The following is a 19,022-nucleotide window of genomic DNA, read 5'->3' as shown; positions in this document are numbered from 1 at the left end:
TACTAGCTGTCGTTACTATCGTTATTGTCAGGACTATTATACCATTACTGTTGTTACTCTGGGTACCATCTTTCCCATTGTTACTGCCAGCACTATTGTTACTACTATGGTTACTCCAGGCACTATTTATCACTGCCACCATTGTTACTATTGTTGCTCTGGGTATCATATGGGATCATATGGGATGCCATTTGGGATGCTGGGGATCAAACCCAGGTTGGCGATGTGCAAGGCAAGTGCCCTACCCGCTGTCCTGTTGCTCTGGCCCTGTTTTTTTTTATACCCTCAGCACCACTGTTACTACTATTGCTACTCTCCATATCATTGTTACTATTGTTACTGCCACCACCATTGTTACTCTTGCATATCATTGTTACTCTGTACCATTTTGCCAGTCCCCTAGAGAGATCACTACTTTAAATCTTTAAGGGGAAAATGGTTAAACTTTAGAGCTTTTTCAGGCTGACAAAGTGACTATAGACCCTGCTGCACAAGGGGAGAAATCTATTGTTACCTTAGTTTTAATGGGTTCCAGTCAATAAATTGGTTGGTTTTTTGAAGTTATCAACATAGCACCATTGTTGCTATTGCAATTCTCAGTACCATTATTATTATTGCTAGTGTCCGCATCGCCGTTACTGTTTTAACTGTCTGCACTGTTGTTACTGTTATTACTGCCATTGCTACTCTGTTACCCACATTCCTGGCCAGGCTGGTTTTGGGTGCTGACTCGGTCCCTTTTTCTCTGTCTTAGATGCTGTCGTTTTTCCAGGGAATGTTTACTTTCTACCATCAGGGCCATGAGCTTGCCAAAGACTTCAATCACTACAAGATGGAGCTCCAGATCAACATTCAGAACGTAAGGAGATGGAAGCTTTTTCTGGCCGAGGGGATGGTTTGAGAGGTGACCCTGCCTCCTACCAGGTCTTTGCGCCTCAGGCATTTCAAGCTCAGCGGCTTATGCTCTGCTGCCACCTGCTGGTCATCATGGCGCACTGCGCACCCTCCGGTCCCCTGGAGGCGGCGGTGCGGGACGCCACCTAGTGGTGCTCTGGAAAAGTGAATTTTTTTTTTTTTTTTGGAAGTTACTCCGGGATTGCTCTTGACTCTACACTCAGGAGTTACTCCTGGTGGTGCTCAGGGGATCATATGGGATCCCGTGATCAAACTCAGGTTGACCAGTTGCAAGGCAAGTGCCTTGCCCGCTGTACTGTCTCTCGAGATAGTTTCAAGATAGTTTTCTTTTAAATTTGTTTTGGTGTTTTGGGCCATATCCTATGATGCTCACGGCTTACTCCTGGCTTTGCACTGAGGAATCACTCCTGATGGGACATGGGGGACCAGAGGGGATATCGGGGATAGAACCTGGGTCAGCTGCATGTAAGGCGAGTGCCCTACCTGCTGTGCTTTCCCTCTGGCCCCTGGAAAAAGTGCAATTTTCTCTCATTTTTTCCTTTTCAGAGGTCACCCTGTATGTTTCATTGTCATGATTTCACAGTTTTGTTTTTTATACTTTTTTTAAAAAAATTTGTGGCTCACACCCAGTGATGCTCAGGGGTTACTCCTGGCTCTGCACTCAGGAGTTACTCTTAGCGATGCTGAGGGGACCATTTGGGGTGCTGGGGATCAAACCCAGGTTGGCGGTGTGCAAGGCAAGTGCCCTACCCGCTGTCCTGTTGCTCTGGCCCTGTTTGCTAAATACTTTTTACACTGCTCGAACCCCCTGCCACCATCTCTGGGGACATGCAGCGCCAGGTTTAACATGTGTTGGCCCTAGGGCCTCTATACATCACGAAGGGCACCTTGTGTCTTTGTCACGGAGATATGTCTTCCCTCTCTCCAGATGAGAACTTTTAGGATCTCCCCTGGGTAAAGATCTGTTTGTCTCCCAGTTCTAAATCCTTAGTGGATGAAGCAGACAGACGGACAGATGGACTCTGCTTAGATTTTGGGCTTTTGAATGGCGCTCGATGCTTGCCCTCTAGCTAGTGTATTCATTGATGTGCTGCTGCTGTTTGGGTTTGGGGGACCCCCCGGCTGGCGGCCGGGTGGTTGGCGGAGCTGAGGCAGAGCCTGTGCGTGGCCACTCCCGGCCCCGCCGTCCTGCCCATCCCGGACTGGCCCCTGTTGTTCCTTCCAGTTCTGGCTCATTCACGCAGCTGCTGTGTTCAGAGGTGCAGTGAGTTTGTGCATTTCCTGGGGGTCTTGAGTGCAGGGGTGGCAACCTCCCTCCCCATGCAGTGTCCCCATTTATGGCTGGAGCAGAGGGGAGGCGTGCCGGTCACTGTGTTGCATCTCCGCACCCCCATAGCATCCTTTCAGCAGGTTTCGGCCCTAATTGTTGCTGAATCGTGGGTGATTGGAGTGAGGGGGGGGGTCTCTGTGCACCGTGGGCTGCTGAGTTTCGGGCTCTGGCGAGGACACAGTTATTTTTTCCAGCAGCTGGTTCTCCCAGGCTTTGGAAACGTACTTTTTCTCTGGAAGTGGACAGTGCCCTCTGGACAGTGTCCCTCTGTCCAAGGGCAGGCTCGTGATCTGGGCAGAAGGACACCCCCCACTGTGTCCTCTGGGAGTCAGCCTTGAGTTTCCTGGGTGCTTCCGTGTTCTCGGTGTTGGGGCCACAGCTGGGGGTGCCCAGGCTGACTCCTGTCTCTGCACTCAGGGCTCACTCCTGGCGGGCCTCGTGGGGCGTCTCTTTGGGGTGCTGGGGCTCGAACTCGGGTCACTGACTGCAAGGCCTGTGCCCTGCCTGCTGTGCTGAGGCTCTAACCACAGGGCTTCAGGTTCTGAGGGGTCAGGTGAGCTGCTCAGGGGACAGCGGCCTCCAAGGGGACTCCCTGTGACATAGGATGCGCATCACAGCTGCTGCTTTGTGACATTGAATGCCAAGAGAGACGCAGGCTAGAGAATGAGGATGGGTCTAGAAGGTTCTGGAAAGTGCTCCTGGAAAGGTCCAGCCCAGGTTCTATTGGCTTCTCATTCCCTCTTTGTTCTCTTGCTCCGCACAATAGTCTCAGCCAAGGGGACCCAGGAGTCGGCGGGACGTTTGTAGAAAGTGCTGCCACTTTCATTATGTTGCCTGAGCGGCCTTAATGGCCTTCCCCTCACCAGGCCCCCAGCTGACCTCCTTTCTTTCCTGTGACCCCCCAATGTCCTAGTTGTCCCCCACACTGCAGGCTGTCCCATCCTCCCTTCGTACCATTTCCTGTGACTCTCTTGTAATATTTTGGTTGGAAAGCACTGGCATACGGACTTTTTTCCCTTGTTCTGTGTTTGGGCCACTCCTGGCCACACTCGGGGCTTCCTCCTGGCTCTGTGCTGGAGTCCCTCCTGCTGGAACTCAGAGGACCCTATGGGATGCCCGGGATGGAATCCGGCCAGTCGGTCGTGTGCATGGCAAGCGCCCTCTCCTGCTCTAGTATGGCTCCAGGCTTTGGTCTGCAGGCTTAAAGAGATATACGAGAATTTAAAACATCTAACGTTTGTTTTAAAAAAAAATTTTCATCTCAGACGCGGAATCGTTTCGAAGGCACGAGGTCTGAAGTGGAGGAGTTGATGAATAAGATCCGGCAGAACCCCAAGGACCATAAGCGTGCCAGCCAGTTCACGGCCGAGGGCTACCTGTACGTGCAGGAGAAAAGTAAGCGCCGTGTGCCCTCCCGCCTCCCATCCACCCCGACTGCCCCGGGACCCCACGCGCCCCCATCCACTCGGCCCACCCCATCTGCCCCATGCAATGCACCTCGTTTGTACCATGAATGCCATCTCCCCCAGGTGCCCTGGGGTGTTGCCCTGCCCCTAATCTGGGATGGCATCTTGGGCATGTGGGGGGGAACCCGTCTTCCCACCCTAGGAGGGGCACTGAGCTCCCCTCTTTTGAGCCACACCCCAAGATTCTGCAGCTCTTTTGGGATCAGGCTGAGAGCTGGGGCGATGCATTTAGTTTACTTTTCCTCCTCTCCCCTCATCTTTGTTGCTATCGCATGTGCACACAGAGACACAGGTACACACTCGTATACACACACACACAGACATGTGTGAACATTCACACCAAGCTCTCATCTAGTCACACACAGCAGACATACACACACCAACACACAGACAGACATGTGCTCTCACAGACCGACACTCGCCCACAAAAGCCAGACACGCACGTAGATCTACACACTATATCATACACTCACTCACATTCACACATTTTCTTTTACACACAGAGACACTCATAGGTGACTTCACACTCTCCTATGCATCCCCCAACCTGCCACCTTCCTTTGAACCTCAAAGGGGATCAATTCATTTTTGCTTTTTTTTTTTTTAATAAAGGCTGGAATGATAGCACAGTGGGTAAGGCGTTTGCCTTGCACGCGGTCGACCTGGTTGGCCCAGGTTCGATTTCTCTGCCCCTCTCGGAGAGCCCGGCAAGCTACTGAGAGTATCTTGCCCGCACGGCAAAGCCTGGCAAGCTCCCCGTGACATATTCGATATGCCAAACACAGTAACAACAAGTCTCACAATGGAGGCGTTACTGGGCCTGCTCAAGTAAATTAGCAAATTGATGAACAACGGGAGGACAGTGCTACAGTGCTTTTTTTTTAAATTTTAAGCTTTTTGGGTCATCATACCCGGCGATGTTCAGGGGTTACTCCTGACTCTGCACTCAGGAATTACACCTGGGTGCTGGGAGGACCATATTTGATGCCGTGAATAGAACCTGGGTCAGCCGGGTGCAAGGCAAGCATCCTGCCCGCAGTGCTCTCTCTCCAGTCCAGAAAAGCATGTCTTGACCCAACACTAGGTTAACCGGAAGCCTTAGGTTTCGTCTCAGATCCGCCCCCTCTCCTTGGCTGTGATTCATTCACAGAACCTCGGCCTTGTTGCTTTCCTGGGTCTTGGCTCTCAGGGACGCGTCTTGGGGCTCTTCATATCCGCTCCTTTACGATTTCCGAAGTAACTCACCTTGGACTTAGCGAGAGACACGATCACAGGCTGTGTTTCTGCTTGAAGGACCCGCCCCGTTTGGATCCAGCTGGGTGAAGCACTACTGCATGTACCGGAAAGCAGCGAAGAAGCTTAACATCATCCCGTTCGAGCACCGGTCGGGGGGCAAGCTCGTAAGTGCTTGTATGGTGTGTATGTGTGTGTGTATGTGCGCGAGTGAGCGCGTGTGTGTGTTTGTGTGAGAGAGACACACACACACATACACACACACATACACTGGGACTCACTGCCTGTGTGTGTGTGAGAGAGAGGGAGAGAGAGAGAGGGTGAGAGAGAGGGAGAGAGGAAGAGGGAGGGAGGGAGGGAGAGAGAGAGAGAGAGAGAGAGAGAGATGCAGTGTCTGGCCGGGGGGGGGACAAGCTAGTATGGTGTGTGTGTGTGTGTGTGTGTGTGTGTGTGTGTGTGTGTATGTGTGTGAGAGAGAGAGAGAGAGAGAGGGTGAGAGAGGGAGAGAGGAAGAGGGAGGGAGGGAGGGAGGGAGGGAGGGAGGGAGGGAGAGAGAGAGAGAGATGCAGTGTCTGGTTGGGGGGACAAACTCGTATGGTGTGTGTGTGTGTGTGTGTGTGTGTGAGAGAGAGAGAGAGAGAGAGAGAGAGAGAGAGAGAGAGAGAGAGAGAGAGAGAGATGCAGTGTCTGTCTATAGACCCTGGTGAAAAGTCACGTCCGTGTTTGCTTCTAGGGGTTGAACCCACTGTCGCTTGTTTTCTCGATGACATATGTGTAATCACCAAGTGATTAGGAATCCCGCATCTCTTTCTTGCCCCCTGTGTTTGGTGGTCTCGCGGCGCTTCCCACCCGGGACGGCCGATGATGTGGGTGGACGAGAGAAAACGAGGGCCAGGCTGGTTGGTGATCAGTTGCAGTTCATTCCATTCTCTCCACGTGCCTGTTCCAATCTCACTAAGCCCCTCATTCCTGCCTCTTCCTGTCTCGCTGGCTCATCTCTCCATGCTCCAACTCACCGCCTTGGTCTCTCTCTAGTCTCTCTCAACTTCCGGCATTGGGGGTAGCAACCACACACCCAGGTGGGGTACACAGTCAACATATGAAAGCCCTTCTCTCGAGGGCGAAATACCATCTAGGGTGTGTTTCTCCTTTCCTTAGTCTAACAATCATTGAATTAACATCTTAATTTTACTTCTTAATATTAGTTATTTTGTATGGACACAGTAAGAGATACATTAGGCTTGTAGGGTGGCTCTCCTGGGAACATCTCACTATAGATCTCGGACTACAGTGCTCAGGCCAGATTAATCCTTTCTAACCCTAGCAGGGTCCTAATCTAGTTGTTACTTTTTGGATCATGACAGAGTTTGTCCATGACCATTCTATTAACTTATAGTTAAGTATTATGGTGCTTTGGCCTGGCCCATTTTGATGCCAGGGTAGCTCACAGCTTGCCCTGAGTCCATCCAGTCCCTTGTTGGGACCCTGCTTTTGGGGTGCTAGGAAGTAAGGGGAACTGAGGCTTAAGTCGACAGAACAGATGCCCAGGAGTGAATATTATTCAGAGTCAGTTAACTCCCATGTTACAAAAGCATAGCATTAACTGTCTTCCTGTGTCTGTACAAAAAGAATTTTGCTCTGAATTAACTCTGCAAAGGACATAAGGAGAAGAGGGAAGAAAATTTACAAGTTTAACAGAGTCTGCTTAGGAGATAAAGGTGACTGACCGGTTGGGGAAGCAGAGCACAAAGGAAGAGGTTACAGATATACACAGGAACGGGAGCACTGTGATGGGAGTAACCCAATAAACCTAAGCTCCCTGTGGCAAGGCAGAAAGGACAAACCAATGTTATCCTACAGACACAGACGAGAAAGCAGCCATCAGTGTGAGTTTGAATCTTTTGTGTGAGGCGATTCCGATTTCCTTTTCTGGGGAAGACTGTTTCTCGTGTCTCCCATCCCGGAAGGTGAAGTTGACAGTCCCACGAATGCACTGCTCGTGCTGAAGGGGGGCACGTGTGGATCCACTGCAGGAGACTCGTGGTCTAGTGGATGGGCTGAGTGAGTGACCCTCTGTCCGGAGATGCGCTCAGGCTAACCCACTGCAGCCAGGCAGGCTCAGGACAGGCGTGAGGCCGGCAGAGAGAGGCTCCAGGTCTGTGTTTCAGCAGAAAGTTCAGCTCTGCGCAGGGGTCTGGGGAGAAAGTTTGTTCCACCCTTGGTGGCCCTCACCAGTTATGTCTTCAACAAAGTGTCCTCCGGGGGCTGGAGTGAGTGATAGCACAGCGGGTAGGGCGTTTGCCTTGCACACGGCTGACCCAGGTTCAAGTCCCAGCATCCCTGAGCACCGCCAGGAGTAATTCCTGAGTGCAAAGCCAAGAGTAACCCCATGTGCATCGCTGGGTGTGACCCAAAAAGCAAAAAAAAAAAGAGAAAAAAGAAAGTGTCCTTCATCACTTGCTGGGCCACGGGCGCGGTTTTGCCTTGGGATGAGAGAAAGAACCTCGGCTCCCTTTGTGTTCAGATCCCTGAAACACCAAAAGCCCCACACCAGGCCAGCACGTGTCTGTGGTGATGAAACAGACTTGAGACCAGGGGGAAATCGGGGCGCTCCCTCCAGGAAGCTGAGGGCGTGGAGACTGAGCCCGACCTTCAAATTCGTCTCCTGTCGGTTATGTCCCCGACCATGTCTGCCTCATGATCTCTTCCTGTTCTCAGCCACCAGCAAGTTCAAAAGTACATGATGGGCCCTAGTAGAAGATGTTTGGAATGTGAATTTTTTTGAAGGTCATTTAGAATTTGAGGGTCCTCCTATTTGGATGCTGTTGAAAGTTTCTGTTCTTTTTTATTATTATTATTTTTTAAATTGAATCACCCTGAGATAGACCCTTACAGAACTGTTCGTGATTGTGTTTCAATCATACAATGTTCCAACCCATCCCTCCACTAGTGTAATTTCCCAGTATCAGTGTCCCAAGGTTCCCTCCTACCTCTCCAAGCCAACCTCCAGCCCAGCCTGCCTCTATGGCATGCACCTCTCATCTCTCTCTCTCTCTCTCTCTCTCTCTCTCTCTCTCTGTCTTTTCTCATTTTGGCATTTTAGGCATTATGGTTTGTAGCACAGATGCTGAAAGGTCATCATGTATATCCCTTTACCTACTTTCAACACTCCATTCTTGTTGACTGAGTGATCATTCCCAACTAGTATTGGCTGTTGAAAGTTCTAACATTCTAGAAGCATCTCGTCATGTGTATCTTTACTCAGGACCCTCATTCCTGCCTGGCTGTATTTCCTGTTTTTTTTTAATGCTCTCAGAGAAGATGGTTTGGTACTTATTGTTATGGTTTAATAATTCTGGTTTAATATATAAAAAATAATGGAGAGGGCTGGAGAGATTATAGTGGGTAGGGCTCTCACCCGGCACACAGATGACCCAGGTTTGCTCCCCAGCACCGCATATGAACCCCCTGAGACCCCACCAGGACTGATCCCTGAGCACAGAGCTGGGAGTCAGCCCCAAGCACTGCATGGTGTGACCCCAAAACAGAACAACCAAAAATCTAAGAGCAGGTGAATTCCAGGGTGCTTTACTAAGGGAATAGAAGCTGCGTGTTGACAGCTGGTTCTCGCATTCAGACTGTTCTGACAGCAGGTGAGGCCCTGGGGTTGTCTGTAAGCAGATTCCAGCGGGGTCTGATGTTTTCATAGCCAGAATGGCCACTTTCTGGTTCCCTGTGTTAAGACAGGGAATAGACAAGCTGCCGTCCTTTTGGGGGGAAAAAGGCTGAAAAGAGGAGCTGCAGTGTTGGCATGTGTGGGAGCTGTTCCCCCACCTCTTCCTCCAAATCCAGCATTCCCAGGCTGGGATGGCATCAGAGAAAATTCTAGAAAACCTTGAAAAAAGGAAAATGGATGCCCCCTGTCTCCCCGCCGCCCTCAAAAAAATTGTAGATGGTGATGAAATGGATGCTTTTATATGGGAACAGACTCAGGGGCCAGGCCTGCCACAGAGTACAGATCTCTGTTGGAGACTTGGGTTGTGAAGGTGCCTGTTTGCAGGGCGACGGGGAGGTCTACTTCCTGAAGGAATGCACCAAGAGGCACGCGGACTCCATCGACAGGAGGTTCTGCTTCGACGTCGAAGTCGCTGACCGGTGAGCTGGTGGGACGCGGGGGCGGGGGGGGGGGGGAGGCTGGGGTGTGGGTCGACCATCGCGGGGGGGCAGGGCTTCTTGGTCTGTGGAGTGGTCACTGTGCCCTGATGATGTTTGCAGTCATTTGAACCGGCCGTGTCCCTTAGCAGGTGACCTCGGAGTTTCTCTATCCCGTCATCTGCTCTCAGAGAGGGACAGACACAGACTGATCTCTCTCAGAGAAGTCGTAGGGGAGTGACTGATGCCAGAGGCAGTAGGAAGAAGGAAGGCGGTGTGCCTTGGCGGGTGGGGACACCAGACAGGGAAGGGCGCCCTAAGGTGGGAAGTGAGAGACCCCCTCAGTAGCTGTAGTAACAGGATTGAAAGCCACAGGGCCAGAAGAAACGGGAATAAAGGTGCCTGCCACAGACGCACCAGGTTGGCGGGAGGGGAGACTGGGGACACTGGTGGAGGAACGGGTGTTGGGACATTAGACCCCCAAAACTTGGTCTTGCGTAATTTACCGTGCAATTCACCGTGACACAAAAATTATAAAAAAATAACCCGGGAGCATTTCCGGGCGTGAGTGGCCTTGAAGCATTGTGGGCTGAGGTGGAGCAGGGCAGCTGCTGTCTCTCACAGGCCAGAGTGTGTGTGTGTGTGTGTGTGTGTGTGTGTGTGTGTGTTGGGGGGGGGGATTTCAGGGTATTTGGATCCAGGCTCGCAGGGAAACTCCTTATTCAAAATCCAAGTAGAAGAATAATATCTATGACCAGGGAAAACAAGGGCTAGGAGGACTGGTCAGTGGTTGGAATCAACAAGTGTGCGTGTCGGCGGGATGGGAGATGTGTGCCGAAAGTAGATAATGGATCAAACATGATGACCTCTCAGTGTCCATATTGCAAACCATAATGCCCAAAGGTAGAGAGAGAGTATGGGGAATATAGTCTGCCATGGAGGTGGGGGGAGGGTGGGAAAGGGGGAGGGGCATACCGGGGATATTGGTGGTGGGGAATGTGCACTGGTGGAGGGATGAGTGTTTGGTCGTTGTGTGATTGTAACCCAAACATGAAAGCTTGTAACTATCCCATGGTGATTCAATAAAATTAAAACAAACCAAAACACAAAAAACAAGTGTGTGTGGGGCGGAGAGTAGGTGAGATAGAGAAGACACCAGGATGACAATAATAGCTCAGAATGATCATGCTGGATAAGATCTGAGGTTAAAAGTAGGTAAAGGGATATTGCTGATGACCTTTCAGTATCTGTATTGCAAACCACAAAAGGGGGGAGGAGAGAGAAAGAGAGAGAGGAGAGAGGGAAGGAGGGAATGAGGGAGGGAGGGAAGAAGGGGAAGAGAGAGAGAGGGAACCTGGGGACACTGGTGCTGGGAAATGTCCACTGGTGGAGATGGATGTTGGTGGAACACTGTATGACTGAAACCTGATCATGAACAGCTTTGTAAGGGTCTATCTCATAGTGATTCAATTAAAAAAAAACAATCCAGGGGCCAGAGTACAGTGGGGAAGGCGTCTCCATGCATCCATTTGCCTTGCATGCATCCAACCCGGGTTCAATCCCCAGCATGCCATATGGTCCCCCAAGTGATTCCTTGAGTGCAGGGCCAGAAGTGACCCTTGAGCATGGTTGAGTGTGGCCCCAAAACCAAAACTCACAATGCAAAATCCATTTTTTTTCTGACGTGGGTTTAATGGATAGTAATAATAAAATATTAATATTAATAATAATAATAAAATTGAGCTCTGGGGGCTGAGGAGATAGCTTAGAAGGACAGGACACCGGCCTTGTCTGCGTGTTTTTATGAATGGAGACTCTAAATGTGACTGGTTTCCCCCCAGCACCTCCAAAAAGGAATTCCATTTTCTGTGGGTTTCATTCCCCACCCCTGACAAGTCATTCGTCTTCCTTGCTTTCCCCTGTAAGCTGTTTGTGGCTGCATTTGGGATAGTTCCCGCCCCCCCCCCCCCCCACACACACACACACTTTTTTTTTTTATGATAACCTTAGCTGTGGTTTCTTTGCTTTAGACTGCTTGGGAGTCATTCACATTTTTCGCTATGAGGTTTATTACTTTTTTTTTTTCCCTTGTTTTTGGGCCATACCCACTGGTGCTCAGGGATCACTCCTGGTGGTGCTTAGTGGACCATAAGGGGTTCTGGGGATTGAACTTGGGTCTGCGGCATGCAAGGCATTATCCTACCCCTGTACTATCTCTCTTCGGGCCGGTGCGATAGCCCAGAGAGAAGGTACTTGCTTTGCTCATAGTCGACCTAGGTTCGATCCCCAACATCCGATATGGTACCCTGAGCACCGCCAGGAATGATTCCTGATTGCAGAGCCAGGAGGAACCCCTGAGCATCGCCAGGTGTGGTACCCCCGCCTCCCCTCAAAATAAAAGAAAATCTTTGTCTTTGATGCTTCAGTTTTGTCTTAAGCCCTTTCTTTCTCTTCCATCACTTTCTGAGATTCCTAGAGCATCGTGTGAGACCATTTGGCCTGAGTCTCACCTACGCCCCTAGGATTTAATTTCTTTACAGAGGCTGTTGATGGCAGAGGATGCTGATGACATTGCAAAGGAACTGACTGGACTTTTTTGTTTTTGTTTCGGGGCCACACCTGGGAATGCTCAGGGCTTACTCCTGTCTCTGCACTCAGGAATTATTCCTGGTGGTGCTTGGGGGTGGGGGGACACAGGGGATGCCGGAGATCAAACCCGGGTCAGGTATGTGCAAGGCAAATGCCCTCCCCATTGTACTATTGCTTTAGCCTCAGGAACTTAATTTTTTTATAGTTTTTTTTTTCTTTTTGGGTCATCACCCAGCGATGCTCAGGGGTTACTCCTGGCTCATGCACTCAGGAATTGCTCCTGGCGGTGCTCGGGGGGCCATATGGGATGCTGGGAATCGAACCTGTGTCGGCCATGTTGGCTGCGTGCAAGGCAAACGCCCTACCCGCTGTGCTATTGCTCCAGCCCAGGAACTTACTTTTCAGTGTTTACATTTCATCCTTTTGTTTCATTGTTTGGAGGGGCCACACCCAGTGGTGCTCAGGGATCTTTTCCCCCTGGTGCTCAGGTGGTTCTGGGTAGACCCCACAGTGGTGCAGGATGGGATCCTGGTAGACTCCACACAGGACCAGTGCCTTATCCCTCCACCGTCTCTCCACCTGCAAAGGAGGGTCATGACTTAGAATCCCCGAGACAGATGATAGTCAACCAGCCATGCAGGGCCATGTGGGGAAACCCATCAGGGTAGGGCTGGGAGTCAGGAGCAGAGAAATCACCGGCCAGAGTGTACTGTGTCTTTAGAGGCCAGGTGGGGCCCGAGAAGGGGAAATAGCACTGGATTGGCTGGTCCTAGCGAGGCCAGTAGCTCTGGGTGGCCTGGGCGGTCCCCACATGGAGTCACTGGGCCTCTCTGTGCCCTGGGAGACCTCTCTGATCCGCCGAGAGAGTAGGGTGACGTCTTCACTCTTGGTGGAAAATGGGACGTCCTTCGTTACCATCTCTGCAGCTTGTGGTTGTAGATTTGGGTTGAACCCTCCTCCCCTCCCCGCCCCCGCAATTCTCCTGAAAGTGGTTCCTGACTCCCCCGTTTCTGTAGGGTTTACGAGTGACATGCGTTGTTAAGTGAAATGAGTCAGAAAGAGAGGGACAGACATAGAAAGACTGCACTCATCTGGGGAATATAAAGTAACAGAATGGGAGACTAACACCCAAGGATAGCAGAGATAAGGACCAGGAGGATCACTCCATGGCTTGGTTGCTGGCCTCACATGCTGGGGGGAAAGGCAGCTCAGATAGAGAAGGGAACACCAAGTAAAGGGTATTTAGAGGGCCTGCTCGGGATGGGAGATGGGTGCCGAGAGTAGACTATAGACCGAACATGATGGCCATTCAATACTTGCTTTGCAGATCACAACACCCTAAAGGAGAGAGAGAGCAAAAGGGAATGCCCTGCCACAGAGGTGGGGCAGGGTGGGGGGGTGGGTGGGAGTGATACTGGGATCAGTGGTGGTGGAGAACGGGCACTGGTGGAGGGATGGGTACTCACTCGGTCATTGTATGACTGAAACGTAAGCACGAAAATTTATAAGTCTGTAACTGTACTTCATGGTGATTCATTAAAAAATAAAAGAATAAGATAAGTTAAAAAAAAAAAAAGAGGGACATGCGTGGTGCTTCCCCTCCGCGTGGTCAGGTCCAGGCCGGCTTCCTGTGGGCTGAGTGCGTTCGCTTTTCTCCTTGGTGAAGCACTCCCATGCTCTTCCCGCTGTTCACTGTTTCCCTGCCCTGGCTGTTTCTCTCTCTCCTCTTCCATCTGTTTCTGTGCCGCCTCACCCAGCCGCCAGCGCGCCATGGTCACGTGTGTCTCTCCGCCTTGGGCTCCCTGGATATTCTCATACAAGCCCATCGGTCATGTATGGAGGATGGAAGGAAAATACATCGACCCGCGTTGGTAAAAATAAAATGCAGCGGGCGGCTGAGCAGAAAGACAGGGTCAGCCGTAGAACCTAGGGACGCTCTGTGGCTTGGGATAGTCCTGGGGTATAAATGGTCTTTAGAAATGAATTTTTTTTTTAAGTGGGTGAAGAGCGGTTGAGTTGGAGGTGGCAGGACTTGATGAAGTTAATGACAAAGCTAAGTTGTCAGAGCTGCATTGTTAGTGTGTTTAGCTCTGCCCATCCCAGCCAGGGCCATAAGGACAGACAGACACACTCTCTCTGCAAGCTGTTCTTGTTCACCTGCTTACTTTCTTTCTTTCTTTCATTTATTTTTTTTATTTTTTTTTTTTTTGCTTTTTGGGTCACACCCGGCGATTCACAGGGGTCATTGCTGGCTCACACACTCAGGAATTATTCCTGGCAGTGCTCAGGGGACCATATGGGATGGCTGGGAATCGAACCCAGTTCATCCGCGTGCAAGGCAAACGCCTTACCCGCTGTGCTATCGCTCCAGCCCCCTCACCTGCTTTATTTTTGTTCTTGGTGAAGATGATACTGTGGTGCCTGCTTTCCCCCCAAGAGTCCGCTTCTCCTCTCCGTGCTTCCCACAGCCTAGTGGAGTCTCCGGCACCCCTGAGGTCCTGGGTGCGGACAGAAGTGCATTATTTGGGGAAGAAGAGAAAACAGCATTAGCAGCCGGGGCCAGTGGGCGAGGAGAGAGGCTGCAATATCAGCCCGAGAACCACCAACTTTTCCCACTCTGGTTCTCGCTCCCGTAGCATCATGAGTGCCACGTGAGCTTTGAGTGAAAAGGAAGCTCTGTGCTCCGAGAGCCTTCCCTTTCTGCAGGCTTCTGGCTGGGAGAGCCTGTTCTGCCCGTCCCCTGTCATCCCTGTGTTGCCCTATTTAAGGCGGAGACTAAAACATCCCAGTCTCAGACACCAGAGGCGGCCCGACAGCTTGATTTAACGATGAGCTGCTTGAAAAGCTTGAAATGTGTCTCCCGGGGCTGGAGTGGGTGCACAGCGGGCAGGACACTTGCCTGGCGCCTGGCTGACCCAGATTGACTCCCTGCCATCCCATAGGGTGCCCTGCAGCCCATTAGAGCCCCAAAACAAACAAAATATGTCTCCCCCCACCTTCCCGAAATGTCATTTTTACTTAAGGATTTCCGAGCAGTTGGTGGCGGACCCGTAGGTGGAGGGTGTGACGCTGGAATAGTTCATATTTAAAGCCCTATTAATAAGTCCGTGAAGTGCCGCTGATGTGCACCCGGGAAAGGCCGACTCAGTAAGTCAGGGCCCTCGGAGCAGTGCTCGGTCAGGGCAGGAGCCCAGCCTTATGTAACCGTGGGTGAGTGATGCGCCGTCTCAGCCAGGGTTTGCAGGCGTGAAAGGTGCATGGGGTGATGAATTCGTTCTCACAAGCGGGATTGTTCTGAGTTACCTTGTTGTTATTCGTCACAGTGCGAGCAGGAATTGACTCTCCCTTCGTCTGTCTGCGCTGCGTCTCTCCTGCCTCTAGCTTGCAGCCAGCCAGTGATTTGGTTCTCTCGGTGCTGGGGGCTGAGTCACTGCGCTCCCAGGCAAGGCGCGTCTTGGTACCCGAGGGCTGATGCCACCTTCGATTTTTATCCAGACGTCATCGGACTGTTTCTTCCGCAGCTTGGCAGTTGTCACCCTCCCCTGCCACTTTCAGTAGCTGTGATTCCATTTCATGACTCTTGAAAGTCTGCATCATTCAACACTGTTCCCCCGCACCCCCCGTGGGGTTTTGAGTTCCCAGAAACAGCCATTCTCTCTCTCTCCTTCCTTCCTTCCTTCCTTCCTTCCTTCCTTCCTTCCTTCCTTCCTCCCTCCCTCCCTCCCTCTCTCCCTTCTTTCCTTCCTTTTGCTTTTTGGGTAACACCCAGTGATGCACAGGGGCTACTCCTGGCTCTGCACTCAGGAATTACTCCTGGCGGTGCTCAGGAGACCATATGGGATGCTGGGAATCGAACCTGGGTCGGCCATATGCAAGGCAGACACCCTACCCACTGTGCTATTGCTCCAGTTCCTCTTTTCTTTTCTTTTCTTTTCTTTTCTTTTCTTTTCTTTTCTTTTCTTTTCTCCTTCCTTCCTTCCTTCCTTCCTTCCTTCCTTCCTTCCTTCCTTTTCCTTATTGAACACAGTTACAAAGCTTTCATGTTTGAGTTTCAGTCATACAGTGATGGAACACCCATCCCTCCACCAGTGCACATTTTCCACCGCCAATGTCCCCAGTACCCCCCCCCCCCCCCCCCCCACACACACACCCCAACCCTCCCCCTGCCTCTATGGCAGACAATTTCCCCCATACTCTCGCTCTACTTTTGGGCATTCTGGTTTGCAATATAGATACTGAGAGGCCATCACGTTTGGTCCTTTATCTACTTTCAGCACACATCTCCCATCCTGAGTGATCCCTCCAGCTATCATTGACTTAGTGATCCCTTCTCTATTCCACCTACCTTCTTCCCCAGCCCATGAGGCAGGCTTCTAACTATGGAGCAATATTCCTGGCCCTTGTGTCTACTGTCCTTGGGTGTCAGTCTCATATTATGATTTTATGTTATTTTATATTCCACAAATGAGTGCAGTCCTTCTATGTCTGTCCCTCCCTTTTTTGACCCATTTCACTTAGCATGATACTCTCCGTGGCCATCCACTTATAAGCAAATTTCAAAATTTCATCTTTCATAACAGCTGCATAGTATTCCATTGTGTAGATGTACCAGGGTCTCTTTAACCAGTCATCTGTTCTCGGGCACTCAGGTTGTTTCCAGATTCTGGCTATTGTGGAAACAGCCATTCTTTGTATCTGACACCTCTGTTTGTGGCAGGGCGTGGAATTTGGGAGCGCCCCCAGGCTCCACCTGCAGTAACTATTAGCCCTTCTCCCCTAGCAGTGGGCAGCCTGAGTGAAAGTGAAAGCTGGTTTATCCTTCAAGCTACAGATAACTGCCCACCCTGAGCAGCCTCTGAGGTGAGGGTGGGTCATTTCCTCTTATCCTCAGGGCACCGGGGTCCCTTCCCTGGTGAGACCCACAGCTTGTGGAGCTCAGGGCTATTCCTGACTGTGCCCAGGGATCCCTCCTGGCGGTGCTCCAGGAACCCTCAGTGGTGCTGGGGATCCAAACCCGGGTTGGCTGCATGCCAGGCCAGAGCCTTCACCCCTAGACCATCCGCTCGGCTCTGGAACCTGCGTGTGCTGATGCTCCCTTGGCTTCCCTGTTTGGTTCCGAGGTAGCTGGTCTCCCTCCCTGCCGTGTTTTAGCCCACTCTGTGTGGCTTCAGTGCTCTGGATTTGGTTTGGTGTTTCACTTTTCTGCTCTCCTATCCTCCCGCGTCTTTAATGGATATTCCTGCCCCCTCTGTCTTCCCCACAGTCCCCTGGAGCTCGTGAAGTGGAGCGAGGCCCAGCGTTCCCTCCAGTCCAGCTGTGGTGCTGCTATCCCACCACTGGGCCCCTTCTTCAGCTGTGTCCCCACCTTGTAAAACAGCTTTAGGGATCACCTTGGCCTTTAAGCTGCAGGGGCTCCTTGCATTAAAAGCCAACCCGTTGTCTGAGGGTCCGGGGAGGAGAGAGGCTCCAGGGAACAGCCCCTCCCTCGGTGGCTGGACACCAACACAGCAAGGGGACAGTGTGGGATGACAATGACGGTCCCGTGGCCCTGGGCGACAGAATTGGGCGTCAGACTGAGAGGGCCAAGCGGAGGGGAGAGGGGGAGGGGAAGGGAGGTGGCGCAGAGGGCTGGCTCCCCACTTCTGGCGCTATTTGAGAAGCACGTCCTGGCCCGCAGTGGCCAAGAGGGTCAATGTATGTTGTATATAGTTTTCGTGATTAAAAATTAAAAACCAACTCATTATTAAAAACAATGGAATCACTGTGAGCTAGAGCATTACAAAATTGTTCGTGATTGTGTTTCAGTCATAGTGTTCCAACACCCATCCCTCCACCAGTGTAATCTCCAGCACCAGTGTCCCCAGGTTCCCTCCCAACCCTTCAAAACACCCCTTAACCCAGCCTGCCTCTATGGCAGACACCTCTCTCTCCCTCTCTCTCTCTCTCTCCCCTCTCTCTCCCCTCTCTCTCCCCTCTTTCTCCCCTCTCTCTCCCCTCTCTCTTTCCTCTCTTCTTTCTCTCACTTCTCTCTCTTCTTTCTCTTTCTCCTTCCCCCCCTCCTCTCTGTCTCTCCTTTCTCTCTCTCTCTCTCTTCTCTCTCTCTCTCTCTCTCTCTCTCTCCCACCCCTCATTGCAGGCATTATGGTTTGCGATACAGATGCTGAAAGGTTATCATCTGCTTTCAACACTCAGTTCCTGTGCAGAGTGGTCACCCTCCATTTCCTACACTCTTGTTTCCTACACTCTTGACAGCCACTGGCCTGCCCCCCTGACCCATTGTCTCTGGCCTTGGATATTAGTTTCATACTGAAAAACCAACTTCTTTATTGTGCTCCCATTATTTTTGAGAGAGACCCGGCAGACGGGATCATGTTTGCGGCAGCTGAAGACTCACCTGCCCGTCTGTGATGTCTTGCAGGCCGGGCGTCTCCTTGACCATGCAGGCATTCTCTGAAGAGGAGCGGAGGCAGTGGTTGGAAGCACTAGGTGGCAAAGAAGCTGTAAGAAGAAAACCCTTGGGGAGTCCCAGCCCGCATCCCTCAGAGTCCCGAGACGCCCCGGGGTGCCAGAGTGTCTTTCTCAGAACCCACTTGGGATGGGTCCTCCCGGAGAATTTTGTGTCATGTGACTGGAAACTTTTCCCACTGCCCGGCGTGGGGGGTGGGGAGGGTGGGGATTGGGGCTCACCTTTCTCTGGGAACCCTCCCTTGTCTTGCACCTGGGTTGTAGTGGGTCAGAACCTCACCCGGGCCCATGATGCACATTCCTCTCTGAACGCTTCTCTGGCCACTGTCTGACCCTCTTGCCGGAGGAAGCCAATCTTCCTTCCTCCCCCCCCGACCCCCAGGTGGTAGTTTGGGGTGCTGGGCAGTAAGCGCTATTCCCTCTGTCCTCGTGGTGCCAGAACTTACAGTAGAGGCAGCAGGTTCCCCTGTAGTGACCTGGCCCGACCGAGCAGTCGACGCCCTTTGCTTGGTGAAGGGTCTCGCGTGCAGAGGCAGAGGTCAAGGCAGAGAGAAGAGACTTAGGAGGCCCCTTGATTCATACCTTTTATTTCTGAATAGAAATAGGGCTGGTGGCTTTTCTTTTACTTTTTCCTTTTTTAATTTTTTTTTTCTTTTTGGGTTCACCCAGCAGTGCACAGGCATTACTCCTGGTTCATGCACTCAGAAATTACTTCTGGCCATGCTTGGGGGACCATATGGAATGCTGGGAATCGAACCCGGGTTGGGCTGCATGCAAGGCAAACGCCCTACCCGCTGTGCTATCACTCCAGTCCCTCTTTTTTTTTGCATATTATATATTGAATTAAGGGTTTTATGAAGAGAATCATAGAA

General features: G+C 51.5%; 1 protein-coding gene across 1 annotated transcript in view; it reads left to right on the top strand.

The window, feature by feature from the left end:
- ARHGAP10 (Rho GTPase activating protein 10) overlaps positions 1-19,022 on the top strand; it is a 219,264-nt gene that overhangs the window by 93,860 nt on the left and 106,382 nt on the right. Inside the window, exons 7-11 of the mRNA XM_056118966.1 lie at positions 755-859; positions 3,511-3,640; positions 5,005-5,111; positions 9,005-9,099; positions 18,104-18,185. Of these exons, the coding sequence (XP_055974941.1) occupies positions 755-859; positions 3,511-3,640; positions 5,005-5,111; positions 9,005-9,099; positions 18,104-18,185 (519 nt within the window). The remainder of the gene's footprint in view (positions 1-754; positions 860-3,510; positions 3,641-5,004; positions 5,112-9,004; positions 9,100-18,103; positions 18,186-19,022) is intronic.

This window comes from Sorex fumeus, unplaced genomic scaffold (genome assembly GCF_029834395.1).
Source record: "Sorex fumeus unplaced genomic scaffold, SorFum_2.1 ptg000039l, whole genome shotgun sequence".
NCBI classification, from domain to species: domain Eukaryota; kingdom Metazoa; phylum Chordata; class Mammalia; order Eulipotyphla; family Soricidae; genus Sorex; species Sorex fumeus.
This window is presented reverse-complemented; position numbering and strand designations above follow the sequence as displayed.